This window comes from Metarhizium brunneum, chromosome 6, assembly GCF_013426205.1.
Source record: "Metarhizium brunneum chromosome 6, complete sequence".
NCBI lineage: Eukaryota > Fungi > Ascomycota > Sordariomycetes > Hypocreales > Clavicipitaceae > Metarhizium > Metarhizium brunneum.
In genome coordinates, this window is record NC_089427.1 from 4,086,510 (window position 1) to 4,109,546 (window position 23,037).

At 51.3% G+C, this 23,037-nt stretch overlaps 10 protein-coding genes across 10 annotated transcripts; 5 read left to right on the forward strand and 5 right to left on the reverse strand.

The window, feature by feature from the left end:
* Positions 1-506: 506 nt before the first annotated feature.
* Positions 507-1,701, reverse strand: G6M90_00g105640 (uncharacterized protein; the record flags this gene model as incomplete). Its single annotated transcript, XM_014686065.1, has 2 exons — positions 507-1,266; positions 1,322-1,701. 2 exons carry the CDS (start codon positions 1,699-1,701, stop codon positions 507-509), a joined length of 1,140 nt encoding a protein of 379 aa, XP_014541551.1.
* Positions 1,702-2,344: 643 nt separating this feature from the next.
* On the forward strand, positions 2,345-3,346 carry bglA_1 (Beta-glucanase; the record flags this gene model as incomplete). The annotated part of the gene is made up of 2 exons (XM_014686066.1): positions 2,345-2,619; positions 2,701-3,346. The coding sequence occupies 2 exons, from the start codon at positions 2,345-2,347 to the stop codon at positions 3,344-3,346; spliced, it is 921 nt and encodes a 306-aa protein (XP_014541552.1).
* A 663-nt stretch (positions 3,347-4,009) lies between these two features.
* On the forward strand, positions 4,010-5,331 carry G6M90_00g105660 (uncharacterized protein; the record flags this gene model as incomplete). Its single annotated transcript, XM_066131680.1, has 2 exons — positions 4,010-4,444; positions 4,501-5,331. The coding sequence occupies 2 exons, from the start codon at positions 4,010-4,012 to the stop codon at positions 5,329-5,331; spliced, it is 1,266 nt and encodes a 421-aa protein (XP_065987687.1).
* A 1,213-nt stretch (positions 5,332-6,544) lies between these two features.
* On the forward strand, positions 6,545-7,343 carry G6M90_00g105670 (uncharacterized protein; the record flags this gene model as incomplete). Its single annotated transcript, XM_014686068.2, has 2 exons — positions 6,545-6,585; positions 6,653-7,343. 2 exons carry the CDS (start codon positions 6,545-6,547, stop codon positions 7,341-7,343), a joined length of 732 nt encoding a protein of 243 aa, XP_014541554.2.
* A 174-nt stretch (positions 7,344-7,517) lies between these two features.
* Positions 7,518-9,552, reverse strand: G6M90_00g105680 (uncharacterized protein; the record flags this gene model as incomplete). The annotated part of the gene is made up of 3 exons (XM_014686069.1): positions 7,518-8,127; positions 8,210-8,499; positions 8,569-9,552. The coding sequence occupies 3 exons, from the start codon at positions 9,550-9,552 to the stop codon at positions 7,518-7,520; spliced, it is 1,884 nt and encodes a 627-aa protein (XP_014541555.1).
* A 752-nt stretch (positions 9,553-10,304) lies between these two features.
* G6M90_00g105690 (uncharacterized protein) lies at positions 10,305-11,549 on the forward strand (the record flags this gene model as incomplete). Its single annotated transcript, XM_014686070.1, has 1 exon — positions 10,305-11,549. The coding sequence occupies one exon, from the start codon at positions 10,305-10,307 to the stop codon at positions 11,547-11,549; it is 1,245 nt and encodes a 414-aa protein (XP_014541556.1).
* Positions 11,550-11,691: 142 nt separating this feature from the next.
* Positions 11,692-12,438, reverse strand: G6M90_00g105700 (uncharacterized protein; the record flags this gene model as incomplete). Its single annotated transcript, XM_014686071.1, has 1 exon — positions 11,692-12,438. The coding sequence occupies one exon, from the start codon at positions 12,436-12,438 to the stop codon at positions 11,692-11,694; it is 747 nt and encodes a 248-aa protein (XP_014541557.1).
* Positions 12,439-16,099: 3,661 nt separating this feature from the next.
* Positions 16,100-16,690, reverse strand: G6M90_00g105710 (uncharacterized protein; the record flags this gene model as incomplete). The annotated part of the gene is made up of 2 exons (XM_066131681.1): positions 16,100-16,551; positions 16,621-16,690. 2 exons carry the CDS (start codon positions 16,688-16,690, stop codon positions 16,100-16,102), a joined length of 522 nt encoding a protein of 173 aa, XP_065987626.1.
* A 1,800-nt stretch (positions 16,691-18,490) lies between these two features.
* On the reverse strand, positions 18,491-19,239 carry CDA1 (Chitin deacetylase; the record flags this gene model as incomplete). Its single annotated transcript, XM_014686073.2, has 3 exons — positions 18,491-18,630; positions 18,697-19,058; positions 19,133-19,239. 3 exons carry the CDS (start codon positions 19,237-19,239, stop codon positions 18,491-18,493), a joined length of 609 nt encoding a protein of 202 aa, XP_014541559.2.
* Positions 19,240-21,496: 2,257 nt separating this feature from the next.
* Positions 21,497-22,165, forward strand: G6M90_00g105730 (uncharacterized protein; the record flags this gene model as incomplete). Its single annotated transcript, XM_066131682.1, has 2 exons — positions 21,497-21,501; positions 21,556-22,165. 2 exons carry the CDS (start codon positions 21,497-21,499, stop codon positions 22,163-22,165), a joined length of 615 nt encoding a protein of 204 aa, XP_065987546.1.
* Between the last annotated feature and the right edge of the window lie 872 nt (positions 22,166-23,037).

The following is a 23,037-nucleotide window of genomic DNA, read 5'->3' on the forward strand; positions in this document are numbered from 1 at the left end:
TCTTCGAGTATCTTTTCTCGGGACCTTGGGAACCAACTTGGAGATGCTAGGCTCTACCCCTGCACTTTCCTACCAAACATGAGACTTCTAAGAAGCGTCATTGTCGCACAATTACCACGGTAGCATCTCGAGGCTATCATCATACTATCCAGGCTAGGTTGTGATGGCGAGGGAAATGGAGATAAACAGAGGAGCCTCAAGCGGCAACCCGACGCATCCAAACACTATGCCGACCATGTAAAAGAACATGGGGATTCTTCGTTATCGATGAAGTGACAAAGTAGCTCCGTAACCACTGAGGAAAGCCGACCGAGTTGTAGAAAGCCCTTGGTGCGTTAATACAGCCGCCTCCGAGCTCAGCTCTGTTTCCCCTTTTCTCGATGCTTCTGCGACTGCATCTCGCGCGCCAATGTCTTTTCGGCGACCAAGTCTGGAATGCGCCAGTCCACACGTCCAAGTCGCCTTCAGGTCTATCCTGTTCCATGTACAAACCAAGTCCAATACGCCTAGTCGTTCTTCCTTGGCTCTCGTCGAGGTCGCAGCGAAGTGAGGATTTCCTCTCTCATCAGCCAGGCTACCCACCACAGACTTCCAGGCCCAAAAAGTACACCTACAATGAGACCGAGACTGGTGATTTTGGCCCAACTGGTTTCTATTAATCCGGCCGTCTTCAGGTCTCTGAACTGGTAGCCCAGCCACGTCAGGGCCGAGCCAAAAACACAAATATAGTCGAATTGGAGAAGTGTGCCCAAGGCGGCTCCAGGGTCTGCTGCGGATTGCCAAAAGTATTTGGGCACGTACACCTCGCTCCACGAGTAATGCGAACTCATCAGGACGTACCAATAGGTGCCTACATTGACCATGCCCAGGCAAACTGCCGTCAGTCTTGTAGCTTTCAGCCCATTATGCAACTTGACGCGCTTGGACAAGCTCGTGGGCATCATGGGGAGCAGTTGACGCAAAGTCCAGAGCATGCCACAGAAACCCAGGAACAGAATGGCACCCCATAGCCCGAACAATTGCCAGGCCCAGTTCCACCAGTGTCGTGCAGAGAAGTCCGGGCCCAGGAAGGATTCAAAGTGAGGAACATAGAATGACAAGGCCACGGCAGGCAGCACAGAAAGAGCCGACGAGTCGCGGAGCTCCTCGGGTCCGTTGCTGGACACCAGCTTGGACAAGGTAGTTGATCCATGCAGAAAGTAAAAGTACACAGGCAGAAGCAGTCCTGCCGTGGTAAGCTGTGCCAAAAGACTCCCCAATACGGTCCTGCAGTAAAAATGATCAGCATTCGCCGTCAGGAATAAAGGGCAGGGGAGCATACCAAAGCAGCAATTGGGACCCGTGAGCGCGGCGACACGACTCCAGAAGCAAAGCCGCGTAAATGGAACCAAATTGTGCCAAAAAGTCCAATGCGTGCCAGTAGTAAGGCGAGTCTGGGCGGAACTGAAGCAGGCCAAAGGACGTGACAAGATCCCCGACAATCTGGTCTAGCCAGTCGATGCCTGTGAAGCGGTCGAGTAACGGGACAGTGGCGCCATTGGACTCGTAACGCAACGCCTCGCGCATGTGTCTGATTACCGGCGCAATGGTCGAGACACCCAGGAGGGATGGGACAATGAGAAGAGACCACAGGAGAATCGGCAAAGCTTCGAGGCGACGGTTGCCATTTGGAGGCGGAATGGCGACTGGCTTGGGCGTCATTGTGTCGCTGGGTCGATGGAGGTTGTCTGGAGGTATCGCGGCGTGGATGAAGCAGCAGTCTAGTCGTGATCAGTCAGGGGTGATTGATTGATGGACGCTTGTACGACAGAATCAATTGATGCCTCCAGACGCCGACAGCATTGTGCGGCTTCTTTCAGACTCACTCTTGGCGCCATTACCCGGTAAGCATTTCTATCGTTTCGTCATTTCTTGCATTAATAAAAAACCATTGTAGGGGCGAGCAGATTTTTATTTAGATCAATGAGGACACATTTCCTATATAGGGTAGCCAATTGGATCAACCAGCCACGCCGGTGGCTCGTGCATCACGAAGGTTAGGGTTACCTGTCATGATGGCAGAGCAAAGACGGACACAATAGCAGTCGCACGAGAGAGACCAAATGTCAAACTTGTCCACATTCCCGAGTGATTACTTCACTGTCTTTTCTGCGACTTTGCTCCGCCGTTTGCTGTTCAAGCATGCACACAGCCACTCCATCGTCGTAGTCAGGTGACGTCACGCCCAACCTTGGCGTGGAGCTGCGAGCCCGCGTCCCAACATCTCAAATATTACGCAACTTTCAAGGTCAGACCTTGGCCCAGCTCGGGTGACTACATTTTGTACATTGTATACTGCCGCAACATGTCCTGGAAGGATAAGCTCAAGGGCCTCAAGGCCGACTTTGAGAGCATGATCCATCCCAGAGATCAGGCTCAAGATCAGCAACCGCCTCCACCACCGATGGCTTCCAGGCCGCCGCCAGGTCCCAGCCCGAGCTTCCACACTTATTGGGTTCCGAGATTGTACCCAGACACGCCTGTCCATGTGGAATGGGACGCGAAACTGGGCAACGGGCCTGACGGTTGGGGAAACCAGGAGCTGGAACACTACACCGCTGCTCCCGAGAATTCGTTCCAGTACGATCATCTCACCTCCCCTCTCGCCTCATGGAGCTGGACACTTGTGATGAATGATCATGGCTAACCTTTGACGTGTAGCACCCCAAACGGGCAGCTCGTCATTCGAGCTCTGGCAAACAATTCCTCACCCAGCCCCGAGCAGAAATATACCTCGGCCCGCCTGGTGAGCAGGCATACCCTCGAGCGAGACCAAGGTGTCCTTACTGCCGTCATCACGTCCCCCTGCGCAGAGGGCATCTGGCCTGCATTCTGGCTCCTGCCCCAAGAGCCGTTCAGCTGGCCCGTAGATGGAGAAATCGACATTGCAGAGACGTGGAACGGCGACCACGAGAACAGGACATGCCTGCATTGGGGACAGCACCACGAGGCTGACAAGCATCGCGTTCTGGGGACAAAGATCCCCGATATGCATGCCCGACCCGTTCGCTACGACTTTGCATGGCAGCAGCCGGGTGGTCAGCCAGGACAGGGGAGGATGATTTGGTACATTGACGGTAGGCCTGTCATGAAGGCGCCGATACCAGAGGGGACGCGGCCGATGAGGGAAATGACCATCTTGTTGAATGTTGCCATGGGCGGGAATGTGTGTGCCGGGAAGACACCGGCCGACGGCTACTATGACATGGTTGTTTACACCATGTACTTGGCCAGTGAGCTGGAACATGGTGGTTGGGAACGCTTCGAGTCGGACTGGGGAAGTGCGCCATCTGGAAATACCTACTAGCTTTGACGGACAAACAAGACCGCTTTATGCAGGAGATTTAATAGGAGGAGAGCTTCTTTTTTGTTGCTGATAAGAGTGGTATCCCATGCACAAGAAGCCTACATGAGACAGCATCCCGCAGCGTCGCCGCTCCCCTTGGATGCCTCAATCCACGTTGGCGACGAAGATGCAATGCTCGATTGCCCTGGCTCTCGCTCAAAATAGACTCACCGTTTCTTGGATATCCCAGTTTCTGACCAAGGCGTCTGTACCTGGCCTCCAGCTGTACAGCTAAAAGGCCCCGGCACATGGATGGAGAGCTTTGTTTCGTCCTAATCTCTGTGGAATATGCTCCAGAAACCCGCGGCTGTCGTGACGGTTGGTTGGAACTTGAATCGTTGCTTGCCAGAGCCAACACAGGGGATCGTCAAGCGGGCACATCCGGAGCATGAAGCACTGCACACTTGCGTTAGTGTGGCCGATGACTCTCAAAACACATTGTTCCATGCCGTGTCTTGCAGGATCGTGTACCCTGTCGCATGACGAATTTGACCTGTGCAGACCAAGACCAAGACCACACCACGTCCACGCATCAACACCGTCGTGTGGTCCATCAAGGCCTGCCATCCGCAGACCAGACTCATCTGATGCGCTACATCCATTCAATTTTGTCTGGTCGCTTCGATGCCCGCCATACTGCACCTACAGTCCCCGTCTAGCCCCCCGGCCGTCGGCACCAGCCAGGACCGGCCAAGATCCGTCGCCTTGGATCTTATCCCAGACCGAGCCAAAAGTTGGCGAGTGTTGCACACATCCGTCTCCGATGCTGATGACGGCACTGTAGTGCCGCACAGCAATGGCTTCGTCTGGACAGTGCTTCGTGCCTGGCAGCAAGATCAGCACCTCGAGCTACGGCCCGACGACGTGTGGCTTTCTGTGCTGACGCAGTTCAGCTTCTATCTCAACGGCGAGAATCGTTCTGAAGCCCTGCGTGACCGCTTCGTCAACCATGCGGGGCGCCGCCGCCTTGAGATTGCCTATCCGCATTGCCAGACAGTGGAACAGGTCGATGTGCCTGCCATGACGCAGCGATTCGTCGACATGATTCGCGAGCATCTGGTCGATGATACTTTGGCCGACTGGCTACTCCCCGTCTTCAGTACCACGCTGCCCAGGGACAAAACTATAGCCGCAGCCGCCTTCCTCGGTACCATGAGCGAATATTTGGCTACGCTGCTATTTTGGGTTGCAGCTTTCCTTCCGTCACACTGCACGGCGAGCGTGAGGACTGGGTCGACCTGCTGGGGCGCATGGCCCGGCTCGCCGAGTTTGATACTTCTGGCAACGACATGGACAACGAGGGCAATGGGGCTGATTCGGAGTCCCGGTGCCGTCCCATGGTGCAGTGGTCTCGTGCCCTCACCGTCGTCGTCGAGTTCATGGTCGCCAGCTTCGACCGGCCGAACGACGAGCGTGTACACGACTTTTGGAGACGAGCCTGCCACTCAGTTGGCAGTGAAGCTTCTGGTGAGCCCAGCACCATGTCCGGCTGGCTGACGGCCTTTTGCTGGTGGCGCGCCGACGGCGCCGCTCAAAGGGCGTACAGCGACTCGGAGCTCGCTGAGCTGGAGCAACTGCGAGGCCATGGCCCGAGACTCAAGCTTGGCGCCGTCGAATTTCCCATTATCAACCAGGAAGAGATTCCATCTGCGTATACTGAAGCCAGTATAACCTTCCACCTCGCGGATGGGAAGAAGCTGGCTACCGTACTCACCGCAGGATCCAAGGGCGCCAGGTTGCTGGACAAGCAAGGCAGCGCCGTGCAACCCTTTTCCTGCTGGTGGCTGTTGACGCATGAGAAGAAAGGTCTTTGGCGAATTTCTCAACGGGAACCACTGGTTGTAAAACGAAAAGGCGCCAGGGCCGGAGACAAAAGAAAAAGACCCCGAGCAACGGCAAGCGTACAGCCGAGCCAACAGCGGAAGATGACATTGGATGAGCAGTAGTATAAAAAACAAGAAATATAATAGTTATAGCACGTAAAGATATTAGTGGTATCTTGACTCGGCGATGGAAAATAGTGAATAAACAGGAACATGAGGCGCATTCGGGTTTCCCATGAATAACTCTTTGTGAACTGCAAAGCGTCTGGTTACTATTAATTGCTCTTGGAGGTCGTCTTTCGCCGTAAAGGACTGGCCAGGGCCTGGTTCAACAGCACGCCCATCGTACGAAGACAGGTTTCTGCTTGGCTGGCGTGAACTTGATCTAGGCCATTAACCTGGAATGCCATTACAGTAACTCATAAGACCTGGTTTCAGTCATGTACAAACGTGGTGCTGTGTTAATTCTAGTGCCTCCCGTTGCACCGTTGAGAAACAGCGCAGCAGTCAAGCGCCTCAAACCCCGAGCACCAATTACCATATTGCTTTGACTCTGCTCGCAAAACGGGTAGCAGTAGCACGCTGCAACGTATCATTAAGCCATCGGCTTCTGAGACAACCCGAAATTATTTACGCCCCGAGCCCATGAGGTCGCTTACCATGTAAGAAGCACTTTGGTTTCCGCGAGCGAGGAGCAAAGTAGACTGGAGCGATTGATGGGAATACAGTCACCGACGAGCAGGCAATTACTCTATGATGAATTGCCTTGCGAGTCACAATCGCGTGGATTCAGGCGCCAAGTAGACTCCATGTGAGCCTCGAGCTCGGACAACGCAGGCAGCCAAAATGCTTCGCCCCATGAAAAGAATGCCCACATATTTGCGCAAATAAAAATGAAACTTCATCATCTTATATAGTGGTTGCATATACATATCTTCTTTGACGAAAAATCCATCTAATTATCATGTGTGCCATGGGTCATCAGCAATGGCATGCAAAGGAACGCTCTGCGTTCCTTTTGTCGCGACGTTGAATCCGAGTTTAGAAAGACGTGAGACAAAGGTTTCACGAACACGCCTAGGACAGATTATTGTAGAAAGCCCAGCCCGAGTGACATGGAAAGGAGAAATAGCCGTGTTTAGAGCCATGGATCACCAATTCCGTCACATTCGGGCATGGTGAATGGTAATTTTCTCATGGAAGTCGGGCAGCTTCTATTTGCTTTATATTTGCGCCTAGTGATTTCCAGATCCTGTATTATCATTTGCGTTGACGAGCCGAGCCTGATTTTTCATGTTGTACAATGCCATCTGTCGCCTTTCTTGCCGCCGTGATCATGGCATTCTCATCCGCCGTCGACTCGGCTGCAACTCGCGTGTAAGTGTTTCGTAGAGCCCCCAAGTCGCGCTCTCTTGAAAAATGACCTGTTGCCAACTGACATTAGCAAGGCGCCCATGAAAAAGCGCGGCCTTGATTGCGACACGCTGGTATATGGCCTCACCGAAAAAGACTGTGACCACATGTCAAGTATTGGCATGGCGGCCCAAGGGCTGAACGCCGAGTCCCAGTCCGAGGCCAACATCTGGATAGGTGACGATGGCCCCAACACGATTACTTTCACCAACGTGGGCGACGAGCCCGTGACGGTCATTGTTTGGCATTTCCCTATAGGCGACAACGAAGCCAGCTTCGTGCAACAACGGACACCCGAGGTCTCGTACTCGCTGCCAGAGCAGGGCGACCAGGTGACTGTGTCCATGGAGAATGGCGTATCTGGCGGCTGGTCTGCTCTCGTTGACCACGAGACTAGGCTTACTCCATACGGGCAAATCGACAACACCTGGGGCGAGTTTACAAGTGGGCGCCATGCCACGGTCAACATATCTCGCGAGGTCAACATGTCGGGGTCGCCCATGAGTGCTTACACCGAGGGAGGGTGCATAACCGACATGGATACATGTGTATTTCTTTGTAAATACGGCGACACGTGCTGGGAGTCGGGATCCTATGTGCTTGAGGAATGCGAGGCGGGCAGCCAGCCCGGAGCCAATTTTGGACTGAATGGCAGGGGTGATCCTGAAGGCGGTTGTCAGGGATGGGAGGATGGCGGGCATGTCGACGTTGATTTGGGATAGATGGCTCAAGTGCCCGGTACTCCGTACACAGGCCGGTTCTCAGCACGCCCTGTTTGTACATGGGCCGTGGCTCAAAGTCTTGTTTGGTACATAGAGTGACGAATTTGGACAAGGGGTAGTAAAGTACATTATTCAGGGGGCACGTGTACAGTGCCTTTTGTATTTCCAAAGCCATCAGTAGCTGGAAAACCACAAGTTCATATCTATCTGTTGATTCTGCATGTCCCAGCACGACGAAAGACTGTCCATCGTGTCTGGAAACAACAAGTCGTCGATGGAGCTGTTTTGGCTGCCGCTCTGCGAAAGGGGACTGCGTTGAGAGCTGCTGACGGCCGAGGACGTATCGCTCGGCAAGACGACGCTTCGTGGTGCGGCAGACGCGCCCAGGCCCAGCACCTCGCGGGCAATGGCTTGTATTTCCTTGACGGTCCTGGCTCCCTGCGGCCAAACCTCGCCCAGGGATTTGAGACAGCCGATGGTCAGCCGGATCTGCTCGCGGGCAATCGACAGCTTGGCGCCGGTGAAGAGGAATTTGCAGGCCGACAGGAACGGAATCGTCCCCGTGGTCACCATGCACAGCGTGAATGGGCTGTGGCAAAACGGGCGCTTGGGGAGCGTCATGATCCTGACCTGGGCTTCAATAGACGCCAGACATCTCATGGTGTGAATGGCTGTCGTGTCGCTGACTGAATGGGACTCTGGCGGGCACACGAAGCAACTCGAGATCTTCTCCAGCGGATCGAATAGCAGGTTCGAGTAAGGGCGGTGAAGTCCTACCATGTAACTTTGACGAGAGGGAACAAGTGTTAGCCAAGTCCAAATGCAAGTTGAGCGCAAAGGGAGCCACCGGGCGACGGGATGCATACGCATGGATACTCATGTGGGCATAGAAGAGCAACTCGTCCATCTCGCCGGTCTTGGACATCAGAGGCCTCTTGCACTCTGGCAATAGCAGCAACCACCCGTCTATCATGGCATCCACTGCCTCTACAAGCTCGATTGGAGGCGAGGTTTTCTTGTCCGGCGGTGTTGCCGCCATTATTTGAGCGACACCTCTCGTTGCACCAATGAGATATGCGAATGATGAATAGACATGGTTGTCTGAGGCAAACTCTCTCGAATCAAAATCGGCGAGTGAGTCCGGGGTTGGGATTACCTATGAAGCGTCTGGTTAGTCTGTAGACTCTGGCAGACAGCCGTATGCGACGGATTCGAGGCCACGTACTCCCGCGTTATATTCTTGCTCCTCACATGGTAAATCCGCCGTCGCCGGAATGTCTCTGGTACGAAATTCCGTGTCGCGTCTGATGGCTGCATAGTGTGAGTCCACGATGTATAGTTGCCACCAGGTTCTCCTCCAGCTCTCTGCTAAAACAGCATCTCCGTCGCTGTGCGTGTCGGCGAATTCCTGGCGGGACATTCCCAATAGTGTCGCGGCATCTATGGCACCATCAAGGTGTGTTTGAGACTGAGGTCGATCACTGGACCAGAATAAAACGATGGAGTAAAGGAGCTGCGCCTGGCATAAAAAGGGGCATGGTGATGAAGCAGCTTTTGCGTCGGCAATGTCGCTGGCTGCCTTTGCTGCTAGTTGACCGCTTTGATCTGAACGAGCATACAGTGATCCGATGTAGCGAATCCCCGAAATCACAGGTTTGATCCTCTCCGACTTGGTGGCATCTCTTGAGTAGACTTGTAGGCGATGCCGTGGGAGGACCAAGGGATGAAAGGTGTGAAAGCACTTGTAGTACAAGTCTATGAAGGGGTCAGATTCGAGGTCCGAATCAGACAAGGTCGAAGCATCAACTAGGTTTGCGCGCGGGGAGTCCTGACAAGAGGCAACGAAGAAGGAATCACTCGCTTCAGGGAAACACTCTGGAAAGACAGGTATCGATGAGCCTGAACCTAGAGGTAGAGGTTGCTGCAGATCTGCTGCGACTCTGCCCGGGTCATGCTGCGGGCTCGTTGACGACTGCTTTGCCAAGCGCTCCCTCCTGGCAGCCAAGGCGGCTCTGTCGAGGCCTCCCCGTCGTGACTTTGTGTAGTTGCATTCCTTGCCGTCTTCTTCGCATCGCTTGCAAATGGGCTTTGTGGCATCACAACGAATATGTCGTGTCCGGCATGGGAGGCAGGCCACCGAAACCCGCGACGCTCCGACCTTTGCGGTCGCCGACCTGGCTTCGGGCTGCTGCTGCCCACTGGGTGTCATCCTTGTTACTTGGTGCTGCTGGCTTTACCGGTAGCCGGAACATGGCGTGCCAATTTCTCGCAAAGGTCGTCTCTTGGTTGGCAAAGACGGAGGAGACGTGGAGGGCTAAGTGTGGTGCGGCAGGTCGAAAGCGGGTATCCGGGTATTCGATCAGCGGAGCGGGAACCCGTTTAACCATTTGATGGCATTTTATGGAGTCTGGTTGGTGCAACCTGGTGGCTTTGGGCTTGTGTCTGGTCGTTGGCAACTCTAGCATGAGCGGCTGAGACGGGAAACCAACTAGCAGTCAATACATCAAATGTATTGTCAGCACAAAGGTTGACACGACATGGACCCACCAAAGCCACCATAACCTACTTCAGAGTTCAATGTTCAGATTAGAAGTCAGGTGTGACTGCCGAGGTGGTTCCAAGCGAGCCTTTGCGGCGGGAATCCGCGTCGTGGATATCACGTTGGTGTGTCTTGACCAAATCCTCGACTACCAGGTTGGCAAAACTGCAGAATCGGCCACCACCGGGCGGATGGATATCCATCAACTAAACAATGCGCCAAGGGACGTTGCGCTTCGGCTGTTTCGGAAGTCGCCTCGTAAAGTCGAGTTGAGTGCATGGGATCCAACATGTATATAAACAGAGGCCACGTCCCAGTCAAGAAAATGAACAAGCATACGCAGAGAAATCGACACGCCCTCGTTCGAGATAGCTCTTCCACCAAAGACCAGCCATCGTCCCCGTCACCCTTCTTTCACAGCCATGCCGCAACGAATTGTCATCATAGGCGCTGGCTTCGCTGGCATGTACAGTGCCCTGGCCGCCCGGCGACTGATTTCCCAGAATGGCAGAGACCAAGACATTGAAACCGTCGTCATCGCACCCGAGCCAACACTTGCGGTTCGGCCCCGACTTTACGAAGCAAATCCCGGCACCATGGCAGCGCCTCTTGGAGATCTCTTCACAGCGACTGGGGTGAAATTTATTCAGGGTGTCGCAAAGACCATCGACACCAAGATGCGACAGGTTGGAGTAGTAAACACGGGAGGAGACGCAGCCGTAGTAGATTACGACCGGCTCATTTTGGCTGCGGGAAGTCAACTGAGGGTTCCCAATGTTGACGGGTTGAAGCAACACTCGTTCAATGTGGACCAGCTACACTCGGCAATCGCACTGGACCAACATCTTCACAGTCTACCACGGGCCCCAGATTGCCCTGCTCGCAACACTGTCATTGTGTGTGGTGGCGGCTTCACGGGCATCGAGCTGGCAGCAGAACTGCCCGCTCGACTTCGTTCCATATTGGGGCAGGACACAGAGACCAGAGTCATAGTCGTCGAACGAAACCCAACTATAGGCCCAGGCCTAGGGCCGAGCCCGCGACCCGAGATTCAGAAAGCACTGGACGGCTACAGCGTGGAACTAAAACTCGGTGTTGCTGTCACGTCCGTCGACGCCGGCGGTGTCGTAACCTCGGCGGGCGAGAGGATCGAGGCCAGTACTGTGGTTTGGACTGGTGGCATGGTGGCAACCGGCTTGACACAACAAATTCCGGGGGAAAAGGACGGACTGGGCCGCCTCGTGGTTGATGAGAACCTCCGCGTCGCGCAAACAAAGCATGTCTTTGCGACTGGAGATGCTGCTTGCGCCGTAACCGACGAGGACGGCCACACGGCCATGATGAGTTGCCAACATGCCCTTGTGCTTGGCCGGTCGTCGGGCCACAACGCCGCCGCCGATCTCCTAGGTCTTCCCAACCGTCCGTATAGCCAGCCGGATTACGGCACTTGCCTTGACCTCGGGCCCAATGGAGCAGTGGTAACCGCCGGTTGGGATCGTCAGGTCGTCTTCACGGGCAGCCAGGCCAAGTCGGTCAAGCAATTCATTAACACGACTCTCATCTATCCCCCTCCAGCAGATGCAAAAGAGGCCTTTGCAGTTGCAGACCCGGACTACAAGTTGCCCAATTTGGAACCGCCACCTGTGCCGGTCGCTGTCAAGGCATGAATCGTTGGTGCACATGGCATGGGGAGCAGAGTAGTCTAGATTGTCCGCAAGATTAAATTGCTCTCATATAAATACACGTTTGAAAACCCTTCATGTGTCGCTAGAAGAAAAATGTACATTGTCACTCCGCTGATCTCGACATCTACAAACGCTCAAACCCAACGTCAATGTTGTAGCCATCAGGGAGCTTTTGGGAAGAAAACCTGACTCTGCCAACGCACTGGCCATACTCGTACGGCCTGCCCATGGTACCGTTTCCAACACCAGGCGTGTTAGACCAGGGGTCATACATGGTGACCTCGGTCTTGGGTAATCGTGAACAATCAGGGCCACCGACGTTCCAAGGGTAGTATTCCACGAAACCGACCTGACGGGGCTGAATGCCGCCGGCTCCGTACGGCAAGGTGTAGGTTCCGACGCGAGTCTGGTTTCCAGTGACGGTGTTCACCACGGTCCCAGTCCAAGTGGTGCCATGGTTATTCTCAATAACCAAGAGGTAGGTGTGGCTGTAATCGCCGGTAACCTGGACCGCGCAGCTCACACCGGGGCCGCCATCAGCACCATTGTGGCAGTTTTCATCGTTGATGTCGGCAGTAGTGCCTTCCTGGAAGGACGAAAAAACGGCGTGTACGACGCTTTTCCCGTTGGTGTCGGGTCGGTTCTGGATGCCGCAATAACCAACATCTGGGACATTGTGAAAGTTGAATTGCTGGGCGAAATAATAACCAGAGTCGTGAGAGGCTCCGGCCATGTTGAATGGGAAAGTGATGTCTCTTAACCCGTCACTTGACCCGTCCCAGGGTCTGCCAGGAAAAGACCAGTCGTTGCCCACAAGGGCGAGGCCAAGCTGGGGGGCGAAAGCGGCGACGGTGGTCAACGAGCACTTCATTTTGGAGTCACTACTGAGTCACAGTTGTCATGTAGAGAATGTAGTTGAATGAAAAGTTCAGACGAAAACGAGAATCATCTTCGCATGGCCCATCTGACCTTTAATACTTGCTTCTGCTAAACCTCCCCGGGCCGCCAGGCTCATCGGCCCATCGCCATTGAGATCAATGTACCCGCTGTTACAGAAGCTCGGGATCTCGTACGGCTTCATGGCACAAGAAGAAAAGTGCATTTTCTTTGCCTGAAACGCTGCGTGGATATCCTCATTTAAAATGCCGCACAAGGTACGGAGTCCTCGTGGCGGAGTCGCTGACTTGCACTATCGCGTACGTTTCATATCGAATGGAAGAAAGGGTGCATATCCCCGATTAGTATCTACAGTACACTTTTGGAAGGTCACCCCTGATTGCCAAGCGGGTGGTGTTCAAACTGGGCCGTAGTTCATATGACTAAATGGGTTCGTCCCACATTGCAGGGAGTTCATGGTGAGACCAACTCGACCGCTCCATGCATGGGGCCCCCGGGCAGACCATGGTTTGCAAGCTGTCCTTGAATCAAACCACTCATTTGCCCGCTGTGACTAACCTTGGCGTAATCAGTTAGATATCGCCGTCTTCTTCCCGTAATTTCGGACAACCATGAAACGAGTTGACGCTACCGAGATTGGGCGAATGAAGTGTAACAAGTTCAACTGCGGGCCAATCAATTACTGAGAAACACAGAAGCAACTACGAAGGCTAGGCTAGGTATCTTTAAAACGACCAACTTCAAGACCTCAAAGAAACACGGGACCTCCTCGCCTATGTCACTCAAGACCATGGGAGGGCGCTGGAAAATGCAGACAAGAATAATTCGGTGCCTACGAAGTTTGTCTGTCTTGGCGTCTGGCTCTGATCAAAGTTTGTTCAAAGCAAACTTCATTCTCGTCTTACTCATATGACAAAGTCTATATGCTTCAAATATCTTGTGTATTTCTCACTTCGCTCAAACAGCCGTCGCGCCTCCACCACATCTCGTGGTCGCTGCTGGAAGAATTCAATTTCTTTTTCCTTGGCCTGCGACTCCTTCTCCAAGATGTCACATCTGAAAGAGTCTAGAACAGTATGCAAACCCTCCCCCCCCCCCGGGGCTAACGAACCAGGTGGGCTTTGCGGAACGCGTTTGACGTGTGGTTAGCCACTCTCTTGAACAGTTTCTTTTGAAGCCGAGTGCATACGCTGTTGTGCTTACTCTTCTCTTCCAACGGGGTAACAAAATGATTGCATAACTTATCCCTGGCAAGTTGTAAATGTATATACCCATGGATGGCTGAGAGAGCAGGCTTCTCGGAATGGTACTAGCAAACTCCCAGTCGATTATTCCTTGCCATGATATGGCCGAACAACAACTTGACGAAGGACTCCTCTTGCCCGAGTAACGTTTTGAAGATTGGACACACAACCCCGGACGGAGCATCACCAGTAATCATGCGCTACATGTAGCTGTCGATAAGCTCCTGGAGTGATCAAGTGGTGTGTGGCGGCATCTGCAAAAATTGTTTACGTTACTAAAAACCTTGCATCCTAACCAGAACCTGACCTGGCAGGAGGTATAATTAATTCAATAGATTAAGTAAAACCATTTAATTAATCCCTTTAGATTAATTTATATTTATTCCAGGTCTTTACCACCTTTGAGGCCTTGCCACGAGAGAGCGTTACGACTTAGAGGCGGCATCGTGGTGAGGGGCATCAGTACTTGGTGTTGAATCTTGTCTGGTCCGGTGTGTTGCGTTTTAATGTTGGGCCAACAAAGTGGGATCTATACTGGCTGGCAATGTGTAATGATGTCCTCGTGCATGGGCAAGGAGCGAAGACCAAAGAACACCGGTGTGCATCCATGGTGGGCAGTCAACTAGACGAGAGAAAGAACCAGCACGACCAGACGTCAACAGGAAGGGACTTGCGTCAATTACACGAGCCCTAGAGGGGAATCAGTCCACCAAGTCTGGTGGTATATGTGTCCGAAGGAAGGACGAGCTCAGTCTCAAGGCGCAATGCATTTGGAGACCTCGTTGTGACAAGGGCTCGGAAAGAGGGCTTGGAGCAATAGCTCAATTCAACTAATAACAGTCTTTGGTATCAAAGGTCCTTGGTTTTCCTTAAGGCCTTAAAGGTCAAAGACGTCTTTAAATACAAGAAGTCAGTGAGGGACTTTGCCCTAGGTCTTGTGACCGTAGCCCTTGTGTAACCAGCCATTTCCGTGTCACACTCGTAAAAATTGTTATGAAATTTTCTTTTGTTTTTCATTATCATCGCCATCACGACCACCAGCATCAGCACCAACAACAGCAACAACAACAACATCAACGGCAACATCAACGGCAACATCACCAGCAACAGCAACAGCACCAGCAGCAACTCCGATGTAAGTCATTTATACCTACCACCACTCTTGATCTATTCCCCGGCAGACAGGCACTGACACAAGCAATCCTTGATTCTATGTCCCGCCCCCTCTCCCCCCGCGTGAAGAGGCTGCTCCTCTTCAAAAGAGGTTTTGATATCCCAGCCTCTCTGGGAGGCGGAATAGGATTCCGCGGCCGAATCGCGCGCGGCCGCCGAGGCCCTCGAAGGGTGGCGCCGCCAATTTGGCGGCGGCGAGGCGGGCCTGGTTGTTGGTTGCCCAATATTTTTTATAACCATGTGGTAGGTCCATACATCTCTTTGTTTCAATCATGCCATGTCTCTAGCCGCGTCTTATCTGTGTGGATATCGGTTATTTCGCCGAATTTGGTTCGTAGTCATGCAGACTAATACAGAGCTCTTAGTAGAGGCTCTCGTTACGGATAGCAGGTCTAATAGGGACGCGAACTAGCCACTTTGAGACAGCTATTTGTGAAACTACGTCAGCATTACACATGTGGCCTCGCTTTCGGTGAGGATGTAATACCAGCGCTGGCTCAAGCCTACAATAGAGAATTACTCGGCGGGCTTACTCTTTTTGCTAGGTGCGCTTATCCCCTACTACCTAGCTAAGGCCAGGTAATTACTATATACAAGCTTTTCTTTTAAATACTTAATAGCTTATAAAAATATAGTAAATATCTTTTTATCTTAAAGCATATACTAATATATTTTTTTATCTTAAAGTATATAATAATATATATTTTTTATCTTAAAGTATATAATAATATATTATAATATATATAAAGCCTATTATTTAGGTATCTCTTAGGGCGTAAGCCCACCTAGCGAAAGAGCAAGCCAGCCGAGCAATTTACCTTTAATATAACCAAAGGCTCCGGCTATTTCCGGATAAGCCCTGCTGGGCGTCGAGTGTCAGGGTTCCTTCTACTACTGGGAAGAACTTCGCTCTACGATACGTCTGGTAATTGATTAGATAACCGCGCAGCAATTGAGTAAGAGATTTCCTGTGAAGAGGTAATGACAGACTGTTGAATTGCTATATAAAGGAGTCATATTGTAAGAAAATTAAACATCTCAGTGTTCTGCTGCTTTATAGGCAGCAGTAAGCTAATTCCCAATGCGTCTTAATAATAGCTTCCTGTCCTCGCTTGAAACGAGCGACGTAATCTTGATAAAACCGGTCCCAGCGGATCTGCAATAGCAAGCCACTGATAAGATTGTCAGAGATTGTAGAAGCATAGACGACATGTTGTTCTAGACCGTGACTGTAAATCCGTCGCATAGGTTCGTAGGGGTAGATTCGCAAATCCCTTCGTCTGTAAGGACGCTGAAGCTAGTGCAATCTCCGAACCAGTTTGAACACTCGAAGCGCAACTTGAACTTGATCATTTTGCTCGCATCAGCTGGATCTGTTTCTTTCCAACCTGCGACGCATCGAGTCTTGGAGCCGATTGGGTCGTTTGAAGAAATCCAGCACCGACAGCTGACATCCGAAATGGGCTGAAAGTCGCTGCCGGGGGGCGCTTGATAGAGACCGAGAGGTCTAGCTGAGCATCGGCCAACAGGCGTGCCTTCTGTGAATGAATGTGGTTTGGACCAAGTCCCGTCGACATAAAGCTCGTTGCCACGTCCACCTCCCATGGCGTAGTATTTGGCATGCGACTGCCAATTGGAGTCACGCTTAACCACATCATTATTGTCCTCGACTTGAATAAATAGACTATTAGAAAGGATCGGGACTTGTGAGATTCTCGCCTCGTTGGCGTCATGCTTACCTGCGGGTGCGGCCATTGCTCCAACAGCAAGCAGGCCTGCCAGAATCATCTTTTGGAACGTGAATTGCATGATGACTGAGGGGTCGAGAGTGTAGGCTCAAGAGGGAGGTCAAGTGTAAGTATGTGGCAGGATTAGATTGAACTTTGATGTTGTCACTGGTGGAGGTGACAAATCGACAACGACGGCGGAAGGTCAGTCAATATATATGTATTCTGCTCCTATGGTACTGGCCCGTAACCTCGGCTGGAACACCGGCTTGAGAGATAGGCAGTCAATAAGCAGGGTTACTCTTCGGCTGCGCGGCCCCTACACTTACACAGTGTGATGGGATGAGCTATTGACTTGGCTTGGTCGCTCGTCTCCGTCCCGAGTTCCGAACTCGCAGGCAGACGTTCCGCACAGTAAAGAAACCTTCTTGGCAACAAAGAGGTGCCTGAGTCCTCGTGAAAAGGGCTCGATTCAATAATAATCTCGTATTGGGCTTCACGATCTGTTGGCCCTTTTTCGTGTAACAGTCCTTGACTACTTGCTCATGAGACAGACTTGTGCTTCTGTACTTTGCATGACCGTCGTCGTCGTGAACTAGTACGTATTATACACAGAAAGCCACCAGTGTCTCCTTGTCCGGCTGCCCATACAAAAATGTCGCAGACTTACAGCCCGGTTTGCACGTTGTAATGCATATTGTAGGCTCGGCACATCAGCTTCCTGCATTCAATTCCGACAGTCGGAACGAGTGAATGAGCACAATCCACGTGTTTGGTATAAACCAATATACAGCATATGACTGCATAGCAACCCTGAGGGATTGTTTGTATGGAGCCGCCCGGTCACGGCTGTACATGCGACTTAACCCGCAACGATGCCGGTCCTGTGTCTCGGCATTATGCAAATGCTGTGTAGACCAATTGCGGTAGTGACACCGGCATATAGTCCTATATTAACTCGTGATTTTAACTTCAACTATTGCCCATAAATAAACTCATTAATGTCTTGTTACTAAGCGAAATATGTGCCCAAGCTTCGCATTTGCACCCTCCCCGGTTCGTTCCATTTCCGACTGTACCATCCATGTCTAGTGTATTATGCAGTAATGCGCAGACTTGGTGGCCAAGACATATTCTTGTTTCTTTGGACCCGGAGCCTACCATGGCTGAGAGCCCTTGGCGACCCAACTAGCCATCCTATTTGTGGCCGGCTCGTATTGGGAACTACTATGTCTGTCTTGACTTGACCTTCCACGTTTCGATCCCCAACTTGACAAGGCTTCGGCTATACCAGACTCCTACAGCGCGTCTGGGGATTGGGATCCGCGCACTCGGTAGTTGCGCCCACAGTCCACCCCCTGGCTTGTAGACGTCAACTGGTGGAGACAAGCCTTTTTAATCCATCTCTTATTGCCTTGGCTAAGGCAGGGTAGCTTGAGTTATTATTTACTATCGGACGGTAGATAGCCGAAACCAGATTCGGATAAAGGAAGTTTTTACTATATAAACAGATAGCTATAAACTCTGCGTAAATTTCCTTTTACGAAGCTTAGTTAATAATACCCTCATAACATAACAACAGCATGTCTACTAGGCAGTGAATAAAGAAGGTCAGCAAGACAGGCAAGACAGTTGGCCATAATAATATCTGAATAACAGGTAGCAATAGTATTCTAAAACTATTAAAACACCTGATGTTTCTGCTATCTGCCGAAGTATAAGAGAGACATAAGTATGAAAAATTATCAGGGAGGCTTTAAAGCTTATAATATAACAGTTAGGACATGCGGCTAAACTCGAGACCCACAAAGCGAGACAACCTTGCATCGTCATAGCCGGCAGCTTCACCCAATAATTTAGGCTCTTATTTGCCCTCGACCGACTAAGACTTACGGGCGTTACAACCGCAGCTCTTGCCGGCCGGTTGCTTTTTGACCGGCCCTTGGACGACTGTACCGCCGATTTTATTCTCTCGATACCAGTTTTCTTTCGGATCGCCTAGACACTCCCCGACTGTCATTGCTAAACCGATATTAGTATATATTTAACTCTTATACAAGGCGGGATATATATAAGACGTGTGCGTACATGTTTTTCCGCTTTTCTGCAAGAAAGGGATAACATTAGGTATTAACTGGTTGACTGTCGTGTTGTGTACATCGTGCATTAGGGAAATAGATCCCTTGCCAAATAAGTTCTTGAAGTTCTGAAACGACTTGTCATTAGTCTCGGGCTTCGTGTTCTCAAAGTCCTTGGTATCGATATCGGCGTTAATAACGTGGTACTGCATTTCTCCCAAAATTCTTAGGACTTCATCTGAGGTGCTAAAAAATGGCGGTCGCATATATGTCGGCGTCTTCCCGATAAGTTTCTTTACTTCGGCATCAAGTAATGTCATCTCTGTCCTCACTTCTGCTTCGCTGATATTTGCCAAGTCCGGATGCCGAAACCTACAAGCTTTTTAATACCTCCTGTCTATATATAGAGGCCACCCTGGGGTTGCCATAGCAAGCGTAATACATACGTATGTGAACCAATCTGATGCCCTTCGCTTAACATTCGCTGCACCTCTATTTTTCTGTCCGATATTTTGCCAAAGTTGTCGCCGTTAACAAAGAAAGTAGCTTTCATGTTGGCTTTTTTCAATGAGTCGAGGAGCGTCGTGGTGAACTGGAAAGGCCCGTCGTCAAAAGAAAGAGCAAAAGCGTCTTTCGTAGTACAGCTTGTAATAATTTTGCCAAAGGGGATTTTTGTGGCTGACCCTAGCTTTTGTCCCGAAGAGTTAGTCGCGGCCTGCGCGACAACTGCTACCACGTGGAGCAAAGCCGTCAATAGCAAGGAATTCAGCATCTTATAATAATTAAGCGGTTTTGGTAAAGGCTTCCGGCGCTGTTCTTTGTATTGAGTTATCGTTCTGGGCTTTAATGCCGGAGCACGATATCTTATATATCTCTTAAACTGTATATACCTGATACCCCAGCTAGGTAGTCCCTCCCAGCTCTGTTGTAGCAGGACACCAACTCTAATTTGTTATTTCCAGATGCGAGATCCCGGCAAAGCAGACCGGGACTACCCCTTTATAATGTGGGAGTTGAAACGTGCAAGGTCTCTAGCCGCGTTTTGCGATAAGAATACAGCTATTATACTTGTTTTAATACTGTTAAAAGTTATACCCCTTTATAATGCAGGATTTGAAACGTGCTAGGTCTCTAGACGTGTTATACAATAAGGATGCGGTTATTATACTTGTTTTAATGCTGTTAAAAGTCAACCACAGCGCAGAATAGGCTGTTTGAGATTAAGTAATAAGGGAAGCACGGTTTGAGGCCAAGTTGGCAGTCCCCTGTATCGGTTTGGAGCTACCGGATGATCTGGCAGTTTATCTGGCACTAGCTCCACATTCCTAGCATACCCAACAGTCTGGTAGCTGTAACTGCCCAGGCTACATGTCAACTACACTTGCACCAGACCCTTGCCGGCGCCGCGGCTGCCGCGCTAGCAGCCAGGGTGCCAGCGACAGTGCAAGCCGGGCTATCTTCAGGCTCGGCTCGTTACGCTTCTGAGCCGTTAACAGGCAATTTCATGTTAGCAGAAGCTGCTGCGAGCCAGGGGTTCTTCGGAAGCTCTGACTCGAGCTATTATCGGAATATCAGGAAACCGATCAGCCTGTCTCATCTCAGCCTATTTGTGCTTGACTTGCAGCCGGCGATGTACAAAGCATAAGATTCCCGCCTTATCGGCGTTGGAAGTGCTACGAGCTGAGCCCTGTAGGGCTCGGCTTGCACTCTTGCCTTCGGCCGGAGCCTGCCGGCCGGGACCTATTGACAAGTGAGATTAACGACGCGTCGGGCTCAGGAGCCCAGGGCTCAAGACCTTTTCTTTTTCGCTCTCTCTTCTCTTTTTTCTCTAATATTTCGATACTCGTAATAGTTGCCTAGACAGTTGTTAATATACTTAGCTTGGACCGTTACAGTCTTTGCATTACCATCTATTGGCATCTAGACTTCTGAGACTACTTTTTGTTTTCCCGCTAAATAGTCATAATAGCCGACGAAGTGATGACCAGCAATTACACCAAGCCCTGCGATTTCAGTCTACAGAGATGATATCCGACACTAGTACGCACGTAAGGACTGCGGACTGCCTTTGGTAATGCGCAAAAGAGAGGAAGCGCATCCCGAATGTGAGTCCTCGTCGTTATCGTCCCCAGCCGTCGAGTTTTCCGGTACATATATGACCAACCCTGGGCCTCCACCAAGTTGGACCGCCACCACGCGGTACTGCACAGCATTGAATGCCCAGCCTTAATCTTCAGATGCGACTCGGGGTTCATTTTATTAGAAGAATGACCGGCTGTCAGCATAAAGAGTCCCTTGAAATAGAGAATAAGTGCCACCTAAGTAGTATAATGCGAGTCTATTCGCACTGTAGGTTGCCCGCCGAGTCCTTCGCAAGCTCTTCCAAAACACCAGACGTCACATTGATTCAATTCTCTGCGAAACGACATCAAGAATCACACTCACCAGCCCAGCAGATGGCGCCCCTTTCGATATTGCGCCAGGGATTGTGGGTAAACTATGAGCACAGTACAACATTTCAACGATGGATTAATACAATATTCGGTGCATCGCCAGCGCGATCAGTTCGTCAATCAACCACGAAGCCGCGAGAAAGACATTCTCAAACTCGCATCGACGCAATGCGGGAAGCCGTCGGCCCGCTTCTTTCAATCGACTGCTCTTGGTGACTACTATGCTCGGGGAAGCTACAACGTCTCATTCTTTATCCGGTTCGCCGACGGGGAGAAGTGTCTGGTGTCTTCCGCGTACCGCTGCGGCCCTGTCTAGCAAACTGTCCTCGCTTTAAATTGCAGTGCGAAGTCACCACAATGCGGTATGCAACTATATCCCCCTTATCCATGTCGCCGTCTTTACTTATCAGAATCAGACACTTGTCAGAATGCACCAGCACAATCCCAGTCCCAAAAGTCCTATCCTATTGTGCCGACAGTGGCGCCCACCCTCTATCCACGTTCATGATTCTCGAATACATTGATGGAAAACTCCTGTCGCCGACCGAATTTCGTCGCCTGGCCCCTGACGCAAGAGCCGAGCTATACAAATCACTAGCAGATGTCTATATACAACTACGACGACAGGAATTCCCCTCGATTGGCAGGCTCAGGCTGGGAGCCAGTGCGGTGCGCATCAGCGAAAAGACAGCGTCGCTTGAGATGAACATGATGCAGCTCGAGGGCTTGGATCCCTTTGGCATTCAAGATTTTCATCACGACGAGTCTGGGTTCCTAACATCGGCCAATTCATACGCAAAGATGCTGTTAAGCGTCGGGTACAACGCTTTTCTCAAGAGTCGGAATTCTGTGGCAATCGGCATGGGCCTGGAATGCCTCTACAACCAGTTCTTGTTCTGCAAGCACGTTCAAAAGTGGGTGGACCCTGGCCTCGATCAAGGCCCGTTTGTCCTGGTCCATGGCGACTTGCACTTGTCAAATCTATTAGTTGACCATGATGTGCGAATCATCGGCGTGCTTGATTGAGAGTGGTGTCGTGTCGTGCCAGTTCAGTATTTCGCACCGCCTCTTTGGCTCAGCGGACGAGATGCTGCCCAATTAGCCGGTCCTAATTCATGGCAACTCTTTCTCGAGGGACCATTTGCTGAGTTTCTAGCAGTGGTTCAAAGGCGGGAAGCGGAAATGTTTGGAAACAACCTACTCCACGGTGAGTGGACTAGACGAACAGAATACGCTGAACCGTTGGTCGCTAATGCTCTAGAAAACTGGACCGAAGTGGATTGGTTTGTCCATCGATACTTGGCCAGCAAGGAAACGTCCACTGCCCACCAAGAAACTCTGTCGGCCTTTGCTGACGATGATCCTTTACGCTCTTTGCTCGCAGACATGAAGGAACAAGACCACCGCAGATATCGCAGAGAGCTGGACTTGTTGAGTAATTCTGGCAACTATGGACAAGGAAACCCAAGTGACGCGGCAGTGCCGGCAACGGTTGGTAGGAGAGCTCATGTCCAATGTTGTATCCCAACCACGGCTGCTAGCATTCTCGGTTTGACTGCAGCGGCTTCAGTCGTGATGGCTGCTGTCTGCTTGAGACTCCGGCCTAGCCCCACCAGACCCTTTAAGAAGATCAATTTCGTCCTGAAATTCCAGCCTTTGCCTTTTCCGGTCTCTTCATGTTGGTATCAAGTGCATCTATCTCGTCTTGCAAGCCAAGACATGTCGATTCCTTCTCGCGTCTTGCCCTTGCTGCAGTCGATGATGACAACAGCCGAGTTTCAGTTTCGTCGGGGATTTTGTCTTTCAATTCCTGCATCTTTGCCAGCATGGCCTGGATTTGGGCCTCCATCTTCGTTCGCCGCCCAAGTTTTCGATCCGAGCATGACTAATCTTGTTGG